The 20,029-nt window shown below is 38.3% G+C and overlaps 1 protein-coding gene across 1 annotated transcript in view; it reads left to right on the top strand.

The window, feature by feature from the left end:
* Window positions 1-593: 593 nt before the first annotated feature.
* Window positions 594-20,029, top strand: part of LOC136862971 (mitochondrial disaggregase) — a 123,213-nt gene continuing 103,777 nt past the window's right edge. The window contains exons 1-2 of the mRNA XM_068225828.1: window positions 594-1,049; window positions 18,105-18,156. Coding sequence (XP_068081929.1) covers window positions 755-1,049; window positions 18,105-18,156 — 347 coding nt within the window. The 5' untranslated portion in view covers window positions 594-754. The remainder of the gene's footprint in view (window positions 1,050-18,104; window positions 18,157-20,029) is intronic.

The raw sequence follows: 20,029 nt of genomic DNA, 5'->3' as shown, positions 1-20,029 counted from the left end.
GTAACTGTTGCTTGTTTATATTGTTTCCTATCATTATTTTATAAATATGCATTCGCCTTACTCCTATCTTTTGACTTGTTTCCTCATATTCCCAACTCCACCGTATACCACGGTGTTGTTTGTATACGCAATCGCGGGCCGGTAAATATAGTATACAATCGTGGAACACCATAAATATCAATGCACTGTTTGAAATGATTTATTTAAACATGAAATTCAGAATGGAATTGAATTGCATCCCTTCACATCTGATCCAAACACACACAAGTTCACAGTCAGCTGTGCTCCAAGTAGCTACTCTAGCGCTACGTGGTGAAGGAACATGTATCAACCAGTGCTTGTAGTAACACTGTTTTAATTTCTATTAGTCCCATGATTAGTCCTATTGAGACCTTTCATAGTATGTTGTTTCTGAATGTTAGTGTTTGTGGTACCGGTAATTACGCGATGGGAGGTGTGAACATTTTACACGTTATGGTATTTCACTTATTCGAATTATATTCGTGTTGTAAATATTCTTTGATATAAGTTATTCTCCTAGGAGTTGCCATGGTAACTGGAAAACAAATTCTCCGCATTGCATGGTACGGCTGTAAAATTGCTGTATAGTGCAGTATAGTGTGAAATGAGACGTTCGAGGTGTGTGTTGTGTCACTTGAAACTGATCAATTGTAAGACAGGTTTTCATTTATAATTGAATAGACTCAAGTCTGTGATATTTTTCTAGAAGATTTACTGTCACAATTTAAGGAGAATGAGTGTCTGCAAGATTCTAGACGGTTCTAATAGGAATCGTTGCATCGTCATACTAAATAATACATTGCGTGGCTATCGGCCTGACAACATTTTGAGTGATGCTCGGCTACTATTAACTTTACGGAAGTGTTACCGTAGAGAACTGAGTCGTAGCTGGGTTACCTGTAATCATATTGCAGTGTCAAATTTCAGCGAACACCGGTGGCGTAACGATGGTGAAGATTGTACAAACTTTCCATTTCTATGGAGAGCTGCTATTATTGGAGTGTTCTGTTTAGATAATCGGGATGATGGTAAGTTGAGTCTCCTGTTAAAATTTATAGCAGAGAAATATCGGAATTGAACTTGTAATTGTACATTGGAAGCTACGCATTATAACAGTGCTTGTATCCCTCGTTGATGGTGCAAATTATTGCAACACATTTTGTGACTAGAAGTTTCTAGACGAACACAAGTATGTTGAAAGTATATACACTAGCCCGTTTGAGAATTTGGGGTTTATCATTGGGTACACCCTCACATCGGCAACAGGTGATCAAATTTCCTAATTATGAATCCCCAAAAGTTTAATGATTAGTCTTTTGCAAGAAACTAGAAATCAGCCTTTGGGCTATAAGTAAGCTTTATCTCGCGATCTAGATTTAGTTAATGGGTTTATAAGAACTCAGTCTTGTTAATTTCATACAGTCTTTTAATTTGCCTATCGTTAATATACTTTTAACACTTGTATATAAGGTAGATGCACCTATAGCTGACAGCCTAACTTAAGATATAAAGAAATGAGAATATGTCCACTCATCAGTTTGTAGTTTAAATATGTCTCTTTGGAAGAAAAAATGAATGGGCAGTAATGAAAGTTATGATCTACATCTGCAAGTCCTTTGTGTGAAGAGGGGCATCAGCAAACTTAAGTTTGGAGGGAACCATAGCATTTTTCATAAGGAGGTTAACGCAAGTAAATGAGGTATTATATGTTGTTTATCGAGTTCTGAAAGTTAAATCAATGTTTGATAGTATGTACAAAGTCATGAATCCGAAGTAATATAGCAACTGCTAAAAAAAATATAACTAACAAGTTATATCCATACTGAATAAAAGTCTCTAAAAAACTGAACATAGCCCCTGGTGATTATACTGAAATACAATGAGCAGATATGAAGTAATAGAACATAGAAGTAAAAATCAAAAAGCAGCTTGATCATAGACGGACAGATAGGCCCTAACTAAGAAGGTAGATAGTTACTCGGATACTTAGATACTCTATTGATACTACGATCACAAGAAAGCTCGATGAATGTGTATGAATTCTGTATGGTGGCTGAAGTGGAAGTCATAAATTATGCAGGGTTAGCCATTGGTACACCATAGAGGGCTTCAAACCTATACCTGACACTTGTCAGCGTATAGTGAGAAAATTATTTTGGTCTGTTTCAGATTAGAAACATTCAGTTTACGCTATATGGGTAGTAGATATGGTGGCCGTGATTGTTAAGGCATCAAGTCTGTATGGTCTGACACAGGTGCTAGCCGGTTCGAGTCCCATTGGTTGAAAAAAATGTCACCATCAGAATGTTGGCGGCAGGGTAAAAGAGGTGGTATACAATTTCTAATCATCAGATTGCATTCCAAACGCCTGGATTAAATTCCAGACATCTCCGCATAGCTCATGGTGAGTGACGGCATGTGACCCTGTTGTTGGTGATTCGTTCATCGGATGGTGGCATGAAGCCTTGATCAGATCTGTTGGTGCTATTCGACTGCTGTGTTATGTGCCGACACCGGGTTCACCTTCTCCCTTCCTACTATCGCATGTCACGTCTTTCACTTCATCTCAATAACTCCTCAATGAGGTTAATATCAGGAAGGGTGTCCAGTCGTAAAAACTCTCTACGAAGATTCATCTATTTACATACCTGACCCTGTAGAGAAACGGGACAAATGTTGGACATAAACAGGTAGCTAGATATAATAAACTTTCTCTTTGTGATTCTCCGATAAGGGAACCTGAAGCTGACCCTGTGTGTCAGTTATAGGCAGCTGTTGTGAACCATAAGCCAAAGCTGATACAATGTGCATATTTTAAAAACATGGTCACGCCTATCTTTCAGGTGGTGATATATAATAGACCCTCAACAAAGTATATGTCTAAGGTACCGACAGTCACCTATGGCTGCTGCATTGGATGAGGTGAAACAAGGAATGCCAATAAATACAGCAGCTTCAAAATAAGGGGTACCAAAAACTGTTCTTCTGTACAAGGCTAGGGGGGAAGAATCCTGCTTAGAATGGATATCTGTAATGTTTAGGCTGTAACTTATTAACAAATGGTTAGGGGAACCAGGAGCAATTAGAAGATTATCATGCTAAAATATGAATACTTATAAATTCTGTAACAATTAATATTAACCAATAAAATGTGACACAGATTCTGAACAACCTTAAGATGTAATTCCCTATCAAACTTTATTTATTTTCCTACGTATGGTATTTACATAATAATGTTCTAATTACCTCTGTTTCCCCTAGTTGATTAAAGGGTAATGTATTTTGTTGTTATAATCCGTGTCAGCTATAGGTGGAAAAATTGTCAACCTTTAGGAGATGAGGAAAAATGAGATCAGCTAAAGGTACAAAAACACATATTTTAAAAATTAACTTAAAGGAATAATTATTGTTTACATGAATATTTTCTTTTTATGCATCTTGTTGGGCACAGAGATCTATTTTCTCCTGACAGGTACAGAATTATGAAAGAGCATAGTTGCTCCGAACAGGTACGATATTAGAGTCTGAGCTCCAAAATACATAGAGGCTAGCCTCAATCCAGCAATTGGTTGCTATTTACGATTTAAATTACACTGGTAACCCCTAGGGTGCCCCCACTTCATAGTGTTCATACACGTGTTGCCACATGTTGGGTTTACCAATTAGTGTTTCACAACCAGGAAAATTACTGTTCCCCAAGGTTGATGAGAGGCTAAGACCCAAGAGCGAGGTCCCACCCAAGGATTGAGCAGAAGGTTGATTGCTGCATCTCAGCATCTTCCCACGTTGACAGGCCCAAATAAGGTAGAGTTTGGAGTCGTCGTCGGTGCAAGGCGGGCCCGAATCCTGCGTCAGCATCTCTCTCAGATTCACTGCTCATGGCCTCAGGTGTAATCTTGGGCACTGTAACAGCGAGATTTGGTGGCCAGAGTAGCTGTCGTACAAGATGTTACATATATACTTGAACGTGGCTGGCGACATTGGAGGAGGGGCAACAGTGAGTTTCTGATTCATTTTGGAGGCAGGGGTGACTATGGCAGAATACATAGAAATTTTAGAAGGGAGGATTTTTACAGCAAACACAATTAAGTTAAAATTCAGGATGCATCCTACTTATGAACAAATACTAATTTAAATACATAATTCCTAATACAACAGAAAGAGCAGAAGTCCGTATCTTTACTTAACACCAAATAAGGGGACATGAGTTTTCCTAATAATACTTAAACTTCATCTTTCATTCCAGCAACTCTCTCCACTATCATTTCATTTCATCTGTCAGTCATTAATCATTGCCTCAGAGGAGCGCGACAGGCTTCGGCAGCTGGAACTCTTCCTATACTCTCCACAAGATGGGGGCTTCATTCATTCCATCACTGACTGGAAACAGGTTGTAGGTTTTCATAAGGATAAACTTAGCACAACGCACTGGTGACTTACAGTCAAAAACTCTGAAACGTTGTTTGTAATCCAATATAACAAGTTTATTAATTATTAGAACCGAATAAATGGGATAAGGAAAATTCACGTAACTGGTTTAAACATTAATAATGTGATTTCATCTACACCGTTTTTATTTTATTTTTTTATTTTTTCATGTAATTGAGCTTTAACTGCAGAATAGCTCCCTCTGGAAATCAGTGATAGCCCACTGACCTCCGGATCTCAAAGATCTCGGTTCAAACATCTATGTTTATCTGATAAAATTAATTAAAACCCAGCCATAGATCGCCCAAGGGATATCTGATTTACTCTTGCAACTGGTAGAGTAAAACAGAACGTCAGTTATGAAGTGCAGGCTGACTAGATAGTGTTAGATCAAAATGTCTGCAATGGTACAGTAATAATATACCACGCGAGTTGGGCATGCGGTTATGGTCGCGTAACTGTAAGTTTGCATTCGGGAGGTGGTGGATTCGAATCCCACCATCGGCTGCCCTGTAGTTGGCTTTCTGTGGTTTTCCCATTGTCATACCATTGTACATTAAGACCACAGCCACTACCTTTCCAATCCTAGCCCTATTCCATCCCTCCATCGCCAGGAACCTGTGATGTGTTAGTGCGACGTTAAACCACTAGAAAAAGGAAAAAATACAGAATACTGCTCTGGTCTCCTTGAATGACCACTAGAGAGAAAAATTGCTCTCAACTGAGGGATTCTGCTCCAGGATAAAGCCCCTTTTGATCAAACTCTTGCAACACAACACAGTATACAGAAACACGGCATTGAAATCCTGTCACTTTTATTCTCTGAATCCTTCACTCTCTGATTTCCATCTCTTCCCACAAGTGAAAAAATAAGTACTGTATGTGGATGCCATTTTTACTTAGGCAATGAACATATGTTATTTTATGCACACTAAAGAGACTGATAAATGTTCTTTGAAAGTGGATTGATCATAATAAAACCAAGGACCAAGGGGGATGTTTTCATTCCCCTCCCCGAAGGGGAGGGGCGGGCCACCTAGAAGGTAACGCCTTCTCTCTGGCCAGGAGATTTGACGGGGTTCGGGGATTTGGAATGGTTTGAAGTTAGAAAGGGGGAGCGTTGGGTTTTAGTGAATTGGGGGAGTTTGACCTCTTGGCTAAGTGTGCAGCATGTGTCCTTGTGCTTTTTATTAAGAATTTCTTACAATGGTTACATGTTACAATGGTTACAATAGAGTACAAAGGTTATACATTAGTTTCTTAGTTGCTAGTGAGTAGGATGGGAAGGATTTGTTGGTAAAATGCGGTGATATTTGCTAGGGACGTGAGTAGAAGGTGGAGGAGGTTCGTATTATGGTGTGGATTCGGGAGATGGTGTTGGGGACGGGGTTGGTTGCGAGGTAGGTTTGGGCGGTTTTGGGTGGGGAGCGAGATGGTTCCACACGGTGTTGCTTCCCGAAGAGCTGAATTCCGTGTTGGATGAGGCGCTCTGTCTCTTCGGGAAGCTGGAGGTGTAGTCGCACCATGTAGGTCGGTCCGGCAGCATTCTGGATTCTGGTGACTTTCTTGGGTTGGAGTCCTGTGTTTCTAATTTCCTGCAGGATGAGCTCCGGTGGGATGGCTGGGTTGATGCCTCGGATGACGCAGCTGCTGGTGCTTTCTTGTGTTGGAGGTGATGGTGACTGGGTAGTTCGGTGAGGCCCGGACTCGGACTCGGGAGCTGGTGGTGGTGGTCGTTCTGTTTCCATTGCACTGTTGTGGACTTCTTCTTCTGATGTTGGTGGCCGGGTAGGGCTGGGGAGGGTTGATGTGGTAGGAGACATCATGATGGGAGTGGAATGGGCCATGGTTGTTGTAGTTACAGGAGTAAGGGGAGCGGTTCGGGCGGGGGAAGTAGCAAGGGTGGTGGTGATGGTAGTTACTGGGGTGGTGAAAGGAAGGGTTGACGGTTGGTGTGGTGGGAGGTAGGGTGGGGGGGTGTAGGGTGGTGGAGGTATCTTCGTTGGCGTTCGAGGTGACTGGGGTGGCTGGGTTCCCGGGTCCGGTCCGAGATCGTTTGCCATGTACGGTGGGCATGGCTCTGCGAGGTGTGGTTTGCCGTATATATATATACCATATCTGATGGCTGCGTGTACTGCCCGTTCTGTGGCTAGCTTGATTAGCACTCTGTCAGTAGGGGTGAAGTCAACTTGGATTCTTGAGAGATTGATTGCTGGAACTCCTTCGTTTTTGAGATAGGCCAGTAGAGCTGCATCGCTGAAGGAGAGATCTACACCGGTTAAGATGATGTTTGGCATGATGGGGAGGCCGGCTTCCTGCTTGGTGCCTGGCCTGATTATGTTTTATTGGGACGGCTAGGGCACGATAGTAGAGTTGTGGAGTCCCCTAGCCGTAATAAAAACGGTGTAGATCGTTTCTCGGATGATGGAGAGGCGATGTAATAAAACCATAATCTACAAATAGGACAAGTAGTTCCATTGTGTGAATTTAGCTGAGAAATTTATTTAATTAATGAACACTTACATTAAAGGAAAGAAATATCTTAATTAGGAAATAAGGGAAATATTAGTCAAATGTTGACCATGAAGAACCATGAACTGTTAGGTAGAAAAATTGCTAAAGTAATTGGAAAGTGAAGTTCAGTTGCTTATGTATTGATGTGGAACTTGTACAACTTGTAATTTGGTGGTTGAGATTAAGTTTATAGTACCATATTGTCATACTTCATTAATGAACTAAAATTAGCTTTTATAGTCTATATTATGAATATTACAATATTATAAAGGTGGAAATAATAAATGTTATGACTCTGACAGGAATGTCAGAAGAGTTGATGGGACTTGAGTGTGGTCAAGGGAAAGGGAGTGGAGAAGATGAGTAGAGGCTACATCCTATACTGAAGTAGAGAAGGTGAGGCAAACAATGGGGTAGAGTGATTAACAAAAGCCTGGATGAATAAGGTGGACTACATTAGTGACAGGATAATCAGAGTACGACTGAGGAGTGGAGTGAGAGAATTCATTCAAGTTTATGTACTCCAAACTGGAAATGGTGAAGAAAATATAGAGGAATTTTTGGAGACACTCCAGGAAGTAATCATCAGTGTAGAAGTAATAGTCATGGGAGACCTCAGTATATAGGTTGGAAATTATAGAATTGGGAAAGAAGTGGTTGGTCCCTTTAAATATATGGAAAAAGAAATGGCGAGGGGGATGAATTGATTGATTTTTGTGAGGGAAATAGAATGTTTGTGGGTAACACATGGTTTAGAAAGAAGACTAGTGGAAGGATCACTAGATATGGCCAGGGTGAAAGAAAGACAAAAAAGGTTCTTGATTAAGATTTGTTTTCTCAACCAAAAAATTAACAGGTAACAGCATTACCAGGTGAGGCATTTGATGGAAACCACAGAGTAGTGGTAGCAAAATTGTGAGAATAAAAGAGATAAGACGGGGAAAAATAAAAGTATGGAAATTAAAAGATAAAGGAATGCAGGAAAAATTTCAGGAGAAATTTAAACAACACATCCATATATCATAATTGGAAAGTGTAGAAGGAAAATGGACCTAATTTAAAAACACCTTCGTAAGTTGTGCAGAGAAGATTTGTGACAGAATTTTGGCGGGAGTGAAGGAAAAGGACACCTTGGTGGAATGGAAATGTGAGGGAGGTTGTTAAACGAAACATGGCAAGGATGGAATAGATATAGGAAAGAAGGAAGTAAGATTAAGTATCAGAAAATTAAAAGTGTAAGAAAATGGTAAATGAGGGAAAGAAAAAAATGTTGGGAGAGTATGTAAATGGTGGAAAAAGGATGTTGTATGGACCAATTAAAAAAAAAAAAAAAGAGAGAGAAAGAAAAATCTACAGAAAACAATTGAAGGAAGAGAGTAGAAATGTAATAATAGACACAGTGGAGATAAAGAATAGGTGGAAAGATTACTTCGATAAACTCCTTAGGGCCGGTATTATAATAGAGGTTTAAACTGTTGGTTCAGTTTAAACTTCAGTTTATCTGTTAGTTGCGTATTATAAAACTTAATCTTAAGTTCAACTAGAGATTAATTTTACTGCCACTCATCTACCGTTTAAACTGAAGTTTAAGAATACATAACCTTACAACATGGCAGAACGAATGGACCTGGAAGATATTTTTGAGGTGTTTGAAGAAGTATTAAGCGATGATGAAGAAGTAGTTCAAATTATTGAACGACCGCGGGCACCACGAGTTTTTCGAGCAAGGGCACGTCACTTTCATATATGGAATGAAACAGAGTTTTTAAATAGGTTTAGGCTTACAAAACAGACTGTCATAACCCTATTTCAGCAAATCGGTGCTAGAATAAAACATGCAACGAAAAGGTAAGAATGTAAAAATGAAATAAATTATTGAACTGTTTGAATGTTAAAAGTGTAAATTTTATAAAATAAAGTAACTTCCTTCCATTTCAGAAATCATGCTGTAGAACCCCTCAGTCAACTACTAATAGCATTGCGGTTTTATGCCTCCGGTAGTATGTTCATTACAATGGGAGATTTCGGAGGAATTCATAAGGCCACTGTTTCACGGACTATATTGCGTGTGACAGATGTTATAGCCTCCCTTGCTCCACAGCAAATAAAATTACCAGCAGAGGAAAATGACATGTTAGTAAGTAACAATCAGTTTTACAAAATTGCAAAGTTTCCCAGAGTGATTGGTGCCATTGACTGTACCCACATCAGAATACAGTCCCCTGGAGGAGATTCTGCAGAGCAATACAGAAACAGAAAGGGGTTCTTTTCATTAAACGTACAGGTTGTAGCTGATGCAAATCTGAAAATCAAGAATATTGTAGCAAGATGGCCAGGATCAGCACATGATGCTACCATATTCAGCAATTCACGACTGAGGGCTCAGTTTGAATCAGGTGTGCATGGCAGTTCTCTATTGCTTGGAGATTCTGGGTATGGCATCAAACCATATCTAATGACACCACTCCCGGAACCTGCTACTCCTGCGGAATCGTTGTATAATGAATCTCAAATAAGAACAAGAAACGTTGTCGAGAGGCTCTTCGGAGTTTGGAAGCGTCGATTCCCTGTTTTGTCTCTGGGCATAAGACAAAAGTTGAAAACTGCTCAGATGGTTATTGTTGCAACTGCAGTTCTGCATAACATTGCAAGAGACATGAATGAACCTGAACCAGACTTTGTACATATGGATGAGGACAGACTAGAAGGTATAATGGAAAGGGCGCTAGGGATTGAAGTAAACAGAGGTGGAGAATTTGTTAGGCAAATGCTAATTCAAGAATACTTTTCAAATTTATTGTGAAACTAATGTAACATGTAACTAAATGGCCAATTTGAGCAAAAAGTAACAATCGATGAGTTTAAAAACCACTATTATTATTATTATTATCATGAGTATTTCTGTATTATCATAGTAGTTCAATTATTGTCACATAATAATCATGTATCATGCTAGTGGAGTGTTGACTATTTAATTCAGAAGTGTAATAGGCCTATATGATGGCACTGAGTAATCACTACAAGTTTATGTGTTGTTGCACAGAGGATGTTCAATATAGAAATTTCAGATTTGTATCAAAACATTTCTTTAACCTTCATTGACATATTGCAGACAGAAAACAATACCACTATCATTTGCAGATCTATGTAATAGCATGCAAAGTACAAAGTCCAAATAGTGTAATTACATCATGGCAGATTTTATATTTTATAGGCCGAACATAATTAATAATTTACTTAAGGAACATTGGAACTGACATATAAAGACTTATTTACTTCAAACTTTATATGGTGAATGAATATGGTAATATAAAGCAATGTTCAAATTTTTATACTGTAGCCTACCTTGAACTGTTCCATAGCTATTAATTTATTTTCTGATAATTTATATCAAATGTCATAAAAAAAAGGCCTTTTGAAATGTAAGTCCCACTAAATCGATGAAGGTACAACCTTATTTCCCTATCAATGAACTTAGTTATTTTTGAGATTGAACATTTTACCATACGGAAATAATTTTCATCCTTTATCTGCTTCAATTTGAAAGAAATTACTTCAAATTTGAGAATATGAAAATTATTTCCAACCAAACCAATGAAGAAATTGTAAAAGTAATCTCTAAACTTATAGACAGGTCACTGAAGGACATACATGCCAATTTTTAGGCCACCATAAACAAAAATAATATGCAGGTTAGGTTTCTTGTGCCAGAAAATGTAGGACGGAGATACCAGTAATTGTATTTTTCTGTAAGCATGCATAATAAATTTCTGCAAATATTGAGATACGAACTTGACATTTTATGTGGTCCAAGTATATGGTAATATGAAGCATGTTAAAATTTCTATCACTGTATTTTGAATTGTTCCATAGATATTACCTAATTATATTCTGAGCATTTATATGAAAATTCATCAAATATTGAAAACATAAGGCGCACTAAATCGATGAAGGTACCACAATTCTCAGGTAGCTATCCAACACCTTATTTCCCTGTCAATTAACTTAGTTATCAATTTTGAGACTGGGCCAATTACCATACTGAAATAATTTTCTGTCTTTACCAGCTTCAATTTGCAAAGAATTGCTTCAAATTTGAGCATTTAAAAGTTATTTAGAACCAAACCAATGAAGAAATTGTAAAAGTAATCTCTAAACTTACAGACAGGTCACTGAAGGACATACATGCCAATTTTTAGGCCACCATAAACAAAAATGATATGCAGGTTAGGTTTCTTGTGCCTGAAAATGTAGGACGGAGATACTAGTAATTGTATTTTTCTGTAAGCATGCATAATAAATTTCTGCAAATATTGAGATACGAACTTGACATTTTATGTGGTCCAAGTATATGGTAATATGAAGCATGTTAAAATTTCTATCACTGTATTTTGAATTGTTCCATAGATATTACCTAATTATATTCTGAGCATTTATATGAAAATTCATCAAATATTGAAAACGTAAGGCGCACTAAATTGATGAAGGTACCACAATTCTCAGGTAGCTATCCAACACCTTATTTCCCTGTCAATTAACTTAGTTATCAATTTTGAGACTGGGCCAATTACCATACTGAAATAATTTTCTGTCTTTACCAGCTTCAATTTGCAAAGAATTGCTTCAAATTTGAGCATTTAAAAGTTATTTAGAACCAAACCAATGAAGAAATTGTAAAAGTAATCTCTAAACTTACAGACAGGTCACTGAAGGACATACATGCCAATTTTTAGGCCACCATAAACAAAAATGATATGCAGGTTAGGTTTCTTGTGCCTGAAAATGTAGGACGGAGATACTAGTAATTGTATTTTTCTGTAAGCATGCATAATAAATTTCTGCAAATATTGAGATACGAACTTGACATTTTATGTGGTCCAAGTATATGGTAATATGAAGCATTGTTAAAATTTCTATCACTGTATTTTGAATTGTTCCATAGAAATTACCTAATTATATTCTGAGCATTTATATGAAAATTCATCAAATATTGAAAACGTAAGGCGCACTAAATCGATGAAGGTACCACAATTCTCAGGTAGCTATCCAGCACCTTATTTCCCTGTCAATTAACTTAGTTATCAATTTTAAGACTGGGCCAATTACCATACTGAAATAATTTTCTGTCTTTACCAGCTTCAATTTGCAAAGAATTGCTTCAAATTTGAGCATTTAAAAGTTATTTATAACAAAACCAATGAATAAATTGTAAAAGTAATAACTAAACATATAGACAGGGCATTAAAAAACATACATGCTAGTTTTAAGACCACCACGAAAAAGTCTGGTGGGCATTCTAGGTTTTTATTGCTTGAAATAAAACAGCCCTTCTATTTACATCAAAATGGGATCTTTGGGATTTAGATTCATCTTTTAGCTGAGGACTTGAGTGTGTCTGATTTGGACAGAACCCACACACAAAGAAAATTTTATGCATAGTTTATAAGCTAAACCATGCCTGTTCCTCACTTGAAGTGAGAGCAAAATTTCCACATTCCACACATTTTAGGTGTTTAACCAGTTCATAGAGTGAGGTACAGTGTATCAAAATAAAGTGATCTCTTGTTAATTGGGAATCAGGCCTACTTTCAGATGTATTGCCAAACATTGTCAGCTTCTTCACACTTTTACTGCTAACATCAATATATACAATACCTTCTTCAATTGTAATTTTAGACTTCTTGGTGCTCCAGCATGCAGGGACGTAAATGCATGTTGAATTGCAGGTTGTTGTTGAATCACATTTTCACTAGGCCTACCTGTTTATTTCCACCAAGTAACAACTTGCTTTAGAGCCCTATCTTCACTTATTTTACTCTTATTTCTTGGCTTATGCCAGCATGAGCTAATGGCATGCATTTTAACACCATAAATTCACTCACAGAAAAGCAATAATACACACCATGATTATTTTGTTTACAAAACATACAGTCCTACCTGGGTACTACTTTAGTTATTAATTGCCACTAATTTGTTATGTATAGCCTACATTAATTACTACCAAAACAACTTATAAATACCTCCCTAAACATTAAACAATTATATCTGAAACTAAAAGGAAGGTAAGAGCATGGAATTTGCACTGATGTGATTTACAAACAAATTTAGGTTTTGTATACATTACATAGTAATAGTATGATATTTTTACTCCAGATAGGAGCACAACGCAGACACAGTGATTCAGAGGCAATTTCAAAATCTTCATCTTGCAATAAATTAAAGTACAGAGCATAATGGAGAGAAAAGTGTGTGCTACCATCGCAAGCCAACAGAAGGTGGCGTTTAAAAAGTTGTTCACCAGGCATTTAAACGTAATGCTGGGCTTTCAAAACTGGCGGAACATGGAAAATAATACCGCAAAATGATCCCTAGGGATTAGGAGTATATTAATATGGGAAAATAGAAATATTGATATTTTGTATATTTTAGGCCAAAAACTCAGGCCCAGTGTCCTTTAAGGCAAATCAAATTGTTACGATTTTTCATAACTTATTCCTTTTCTTTTGTAAAAGTTTTATTTGAATATGTAGGCCTACTTTATATTTCTATTTATATTACAAAAATGAATCATGAAAATGTATACAAATTAAATTACATCACACTTGGAATTGGCAAAATGCATAAATAAAATAATGTAAATTTTCACTGAACTGTTTTTTTCAAAATCATTATTTCTAGTTTCAACTTCTCTTGGTTCATTTCGAATTCCCTCCTCATAAAATCCAGTCTCATCTCGTGTTCTTTTCTCTTCATCTCAGCATCCTCTTCTTTTAACCTCATCTCTAAATTAATGCTAGCCTTTTGCAGGTCAATAAGCTCGCCTCTAGCAGCAGATAATTTGCTGTATTTCATACGGCAGTCCGTTGTCAGATCACTCTTCCTCTTCCTAGATCTTCCGTCAGTTTCTCTAGAGGGTCTGTCTGTAGCATCTGTAGTCTCCAAACCTTCAACATCTTCGATGACGGCATCAGCAATCAGGGAACTGGACACAGGTTGCCTCAACATTATGGGGTTCCAGCTTTTCCACTGCAAATCACTAACCTGCGAAGTGGAAGCTGAGGGAACAGAGTCACTATCGTGTACAGGTTCGAGCCCAGTGCTGCTTTCACCCATCAGTTCTATCACGGCATTATCCACTGCAGTTATTTTAATAGATGGAACTGACCCACCTCCGGTTTTGTATACTTCCTGTTTTTCATCCGCGAACTTTTTTTTTGTAGATTTCTTCACATTTTCATATTTAACTCGCAAATTTTTTCCTGATCTGGGTATGCCGCCACTATAAGAATTGAATTCCTCGGCAAGTTTCTCCCAGGCCAATTCTTTTTCTCTCCATGTTGTAGCGTCCGTCTTTTTGCACTCAATAATCCCACTGTATTTTTGTACTAATTACACAAGCAATTCTATTTCCCTGCACGTAAAATTAGGACAACGTTTGTTGTTATCAGCCATTTTCACTACAAGAAGTAAACAAAACATTATCGATAGTCTTCTTTTCTCGCAAGTCATTGCAAAACATTATCGACAGTCATCTTTTCTCGCAAGTCACTGCTACCAAGATCGTATATTTCCTTCTTCACCTCAGCTTAACTTGGCCGGACATTATAAGACTCAACATCTGTTTAAACTCTAGTTACAGTTTAACTCAATCTTCAGTTTAAACCTTCATTATAATACCGGCCCTTAATGTGAGAAATGATGCAGAAGAGGGTGTAGTAATAAATGAGGATGATCCATAAACAGAGAGTGATGTTGCAAAGGCCGAAGTGGAAATGGCTGTTAAACAAATGAAAACAGGAAACAAAGCTGAGATTGATGAAATATGTGTGGAAATGATAGAGGCAGCAGGACCTGTTGGTCAACATTGGTTATATAGGCTGCTAAGTTATATATGGAAAAAGCAAGTACCATATGATCGGTGTAAAAATTTATGAAAGATGATAGGAAGGTATGTGACAATTATTGAGGAATTAAACTGTTGTCACAAGTAGCCAAGGTATTAGAGAGAATAATAGAAAGGATGAGAGGAATGGTGGAAAGAAATGTAGAAGATTTTGACAGGGCAGGTCAATGATAGACCCTATATTTACCATGTGATTACTGATGGAAAAACAGTGAAAATAAGGAAAAGGTCTGGTGATGATATATCTTGATCTAGTAAGAAAAGTAAACTCGTGTCCTCGTCCTGGAGTGCTGCAGCTCTTTTTCAGGCACACTCCAATGGTGGTAAACTGCATGTAGCAACTTGCACACAGACCAGCCCTCTTGCCATTCTTAAATGACAGTATTGGGAATCGAACCCGGGCCCCCAAGGGTGGTAGTCAATACCACTAACCGTTACGCTATGGAGACTGACCTTGGTCTAGTAAAATGAAATGTCGTATGGCTTTTAGTGCCAGGATGGGTTCGGCTCGCCAGGTGCAGGTCTTTCTATTTGACTCCCATAGGCGACCTGCGTTTCGTGATGAGGATGAAATGATGATGAAGACAACACAGACATCCAGCCCTCGTGCCATTGGAATTAAACAATTAAGGTTAAAATCCCCGACCCAGCCGGGAATCGAACCCGGGACCCTCTGAACCGAAGGCCAGTATGCTGACCATTCAGCCAACGAGTCGGACCTTGGTCTAGTGAAAACATATGACAGTGTTAATAGAGAAAAGGTGTGGGAAACCCTGGAAAGAAAAGGATGTGGAAAGCAGTCAAGGGAACTAGTGAAAGCAATGTATTGGAAACTGTTCCAACTCCAGAGGAGAGAACAGATTCATTTAGAAACCAAAGTGGACTAAGATACGGAAGTGAATTTTCTTCACACATATTTATAATGGTTATGGACGAAATTCTAATTATATATTTTTTTTTTTTTTGCTAGTGGCTCTACGTCGCATCGACACAATGAAATTCTAAAGGAAACAAAGGCAACATACAGAAGCTATATGAAAAGATTGTTGTTTGCACATGACATAGTGATCTAGGGAGTCAACAGTACAGACGTGCATATCAAACGAGAGGCTTTAAATGAAAATATTGAGAAATATGGTATGAAAATCTGTGTGGAGAAGAGCAAAACAATGGTGATGACAAGTGGAGAAAGAGGAATCATTACTATCCGGGGACAAAACTGTGAGGTGGTTGAGTGCATCAAATATTTGGGAAGTGAAATAATGCAAGATGCAAGGTTGGATAAGGAGATCAGCAGAAGGATGCAACACCAGGTGAGTTAGCCGTGCGGTTAGAGGTGCACAGCTGTGAGCTTGCATCTGGGTGATAGCGAGTTCGAACCCCACTATTGGCAGTCCTGAAGATGGTTTTCCGTGGTTTCCCATTTTCGCACCAGGCAAATGCTGGGGCTGTACCGTAATTAAGGCCACGGTGGCTTCCTTCCCACTCCTATGCCTTTCCTATCCCATCATTGCCACAAGACCTATCTGTGTCGGTGCGACATAAAAAAAATGTTGAGGTCAGAAAAGAGATCAGGATAGGAAAACCGAGTGATAGACTGGAGAAGAATAAATTGAGATGGTTTGAACATGTTATGAGGATGGAGGAGGGAAGGATACCAAAACAAGTGTTGGAGGCTAAGATAGAGGGAAAGAGGGATTCCCAGAGCAAGATGGCTAGACTCTGTCAAATACAGTATAAGAAAAAGACTCGGCTGGAATACAGTTACTAAAGAAGAGTGGTTGAAGGAGAGGCAACTGTGGAGAAGTACAGTCAACACCTCAACCTGGCAGGAGCTGGACGAGGGGGAATGAAACTGATTATGATTAACAGATGATGAGTGACAGGGAGTTTAATGTAGATTAGAGATCGGAAGACCGAGCGAGTTGGCCGTGCAGTTAGCGGGCGCAGAGCTGTAAGCTTGCATTCAGAAGATAGTGGGTTTGAACCCCACAGTCCTTAGCCCTGAAGATGGTTTACCATGGTTTCCCATTTTCACACTAGGTAAATGCTGGGGCTGTACCTTAAGGCCACGACTGCTTCCTTCCCACTCCTAGCACTTCCCTATCCCATTATCACCGTAAGACCTATCTGCGACGTAAAACCAATTGTAAAAAGAAAAAAAACGAGATGGGAAACTTATTATAGTCCAGTGTCCCATTTCTCTCCAGGTTCCTCGCACAGTGTGACCCAATGTACATGTTTTTTGGACTCGACATAATAGACTGCATTGTGGAGACATTATTTTAAAGCCGCATACCACAACCGTTTGCCATTCTTGTCAGCCTAACATCAATTTATTTATTTATTTATTTATTTATTTATTTAGTTAGGTATTTATTTACACATATATTTTCAGTATAGGATATAATTTTAAGCATCTAATCAACAATTAACCCGTTCCTTAACATAAACATTGTGACATGGATCTCATGCGCTTTAGAACTCTTAAATCCAAACTAGCAAAGCCAAGATTCCATCCTGGCTACCTTGAACAAGGGAGATAACTGCTAACCAATTGCTCTGTTGAAGCTATCCCAGCTTGTTCACTTTTGTGTGGATTATCCTTCTCGTGTGAGTAGTTTATTCACCTAGCTTTTTCTCATGTGCAATAAAGTCGATCTGAGTAATGAATAATTTGGTGAGCAAACTAACTTCCTTTTTGTGAAATATAATTTTCATAACCTGTCATGAGAATTTGAGCATTAGCTTTGTTCATCTTAATTCAATTTATTTTGATTCACCTATTGCAATCCTGAGAGATCTCACAACCCCACTTCAAGGCAACCACCACCTCCAATTTGTTCTGTGTTTTATGTTGTTTTACTGAAAGTATTGGTTTCATCTTTGCAGTATGCCTATAGTTTACTGTAGTGCAATACAGTATTGACATTTGCATTAAATGTAGTTGTAATAATAGTAAGACTCATTCCCTTGGTTACAGAATTTATTCAGTGTGTTTTCATAGCTAATTAGCTGTTCACTGCGTAGTGTAGCAATTTATTGTGGAATAATTTCTCACACGCACATCATATGCCGACCTGTATAAATTGGGATAAAGGGCTGGAAGAGGAATTTCTCGCACATTACGTATGGTTTGCAAAACAAGGCAGAGAATTGTTTCTGCTCTGTTGTATTGTATTGTATCCTTAACTGGACATGTTTAGACAATGCAGTGATATCATCTTTTTAATTTCAGATATGAGACTGTTCCGTGCTGCTAAGTTTGGAAATGTAGCAGAAATTGAAAGGTTGGTATTTATTTATGAAAGGAATTTGTCATATTTAAGCTTATTTGGCCATTCCCTTTACAACATAAGCTATACTATGTCAGTACTGTAATTTTTGATGTAGAATACATGTATAGTTTCAGCGGGTGAGTTGGCTGTGTGGTTAGGGGCATGCAAGTGTGAGCTTGCATCCAGGAGAAAGTGGGTTCGAACCCCACTGTCGGCAACCCTGAAGATGGTTTACCATGGTTTCCCATTTTCACACCAGTCAAATGCTGGGACTGGACCTTGAGGCCACAGCTGCTTCCTTCCCATTCCCAGCCCTTGTCTATCCCATTGTCGCCATAAGACCTATCTGTGTCACTGCTACGTAAAACAAATTGTAAAAATGTATAATTTCAGAACTGTACTTGGGCTGGTGGGCGTTAAAATAACAGGAACATTTTAAAAAATCAGAACAATTTCTAGTCAATGCTTGCGACAACAGTGTTCAGTATCTCATTGCAAAGAGTAGACCATTGTACCCTGGAAGAAGATTCTGACCTCAGTATGACGTCATTGGGTAATGCAGTAGCGCTGCCATCTTCAAGTGGTAAAATTGTGGTGCCGCGTGGCTAACGGTGTTGCTCTGGACTCTGGCATTGTAACACATTGTGTGGGGTGTAGTTTGTTTCATCTTGGCGAGTTTTACAAAGATGTGGCAAAAAAATATCAAATAGTGGACATTTGAATAAAGAGTGGTTTGAAGAAGTGTGAAAATGGTTTTCCTTTGTAAAATGTCTCCAACATGTGGACAATAAATGGTTCCTAAATTATTGAAAATGCATTCAAGAGGATAGTCTTTTCAAAACTCTAAAATGTCCAAAATTGCAAATATCAAATGTCAAAAGGCTTAATGGGAACATCTCATATTTAAGGTGACAGAACATCATGAGGGGATTTCTGGATTACTGGAGCCCCAATCAAGCACATCTACTTCCCCAATAGTGGAAAATGATTTGGAACTCATGGATATAATACTGATCATCCTAGTGATAATAGCCTCCAGTGCTCCCACCAAAGCTCCCAGACTTAACTTTCACTTGTAAGATTGACATCTCTCTCTTTCCATGTATGTTACTTCTCATATCACAGGCACATTGTTCATTGACTTTTTCCTGAAGATGTGTACATTTTTTTAGAATTAAGAAATAAAATCTCAACAATAATATTTCAGACCCATCCTAACTAGACATTTCTTTCAACAACGCTCTGAGACAGGCTTCTATTTTACACAGCTGCACAAGGATAATGAGTAAAGATGTCCTTAGCCCTGATGACAGATGGTGATGAGGATTATTGTTTTACGGGGTATAACACCTAGGTCATTGACCCCTTCCAGATGAGAGTGTAGCTTAGTTGGCTAAACACTCTCCTCCTATGTGCATAGTTGTGGGATTGGCTGTTGACACAGTCTGTTGGCATTCATGAGTACTTAAATCCAACATGTCATTGGGTTTACTGGCACATTAAGAATCCCTTCTTGGGATGAAATTCAGGCAATTGAATGTCTCTTAAAATAATTGTTTGAAGGGACATTTTACACACTTTAATGAATATATGTTGAGTCCTCAGCCTGAAGGCTGTTTGGATCTCCAACAGTTCGACCATAAGCTGTCATAGAAAGACTGTGAATCACTGGAGAGAGGCATTCTCTGGAAATGAATAGAGAGATAATTTCCAATTACACTTCTGTATGAGCTAGAAGGTCCTAAGATTATAAATAAGTCTGCCAAGCCATTTGGAATGAATACACCAGTTGGCCCTTCAAGCCATACTATCACACAATTCATCTCAGGGACTGGCTGCTTAAGGAATAGTGTTACAAGCATTGCTCGTATTTCACTTGTTTTCA

The sequence above is a fragment of the Anabrus simplex genome, chromosome 2 (assembly GCF_040414725.1).
Source record: "Anabrus simplex isolate iqAnaSimp1 chromosome 2, ASM4041472v1, whole genome shotgun sequence".
Lineage (NCBI taxonomy): Eukaryota > Metazoa > Arthropoda > Insecta > Orthoptera > Tettigoniidae > Anabrus > Anabrus simplex.
Note: the sequence above shows the minus strand (reverse complement) of the source record. Positions and strands in the feature narration are given on the sequence as shown.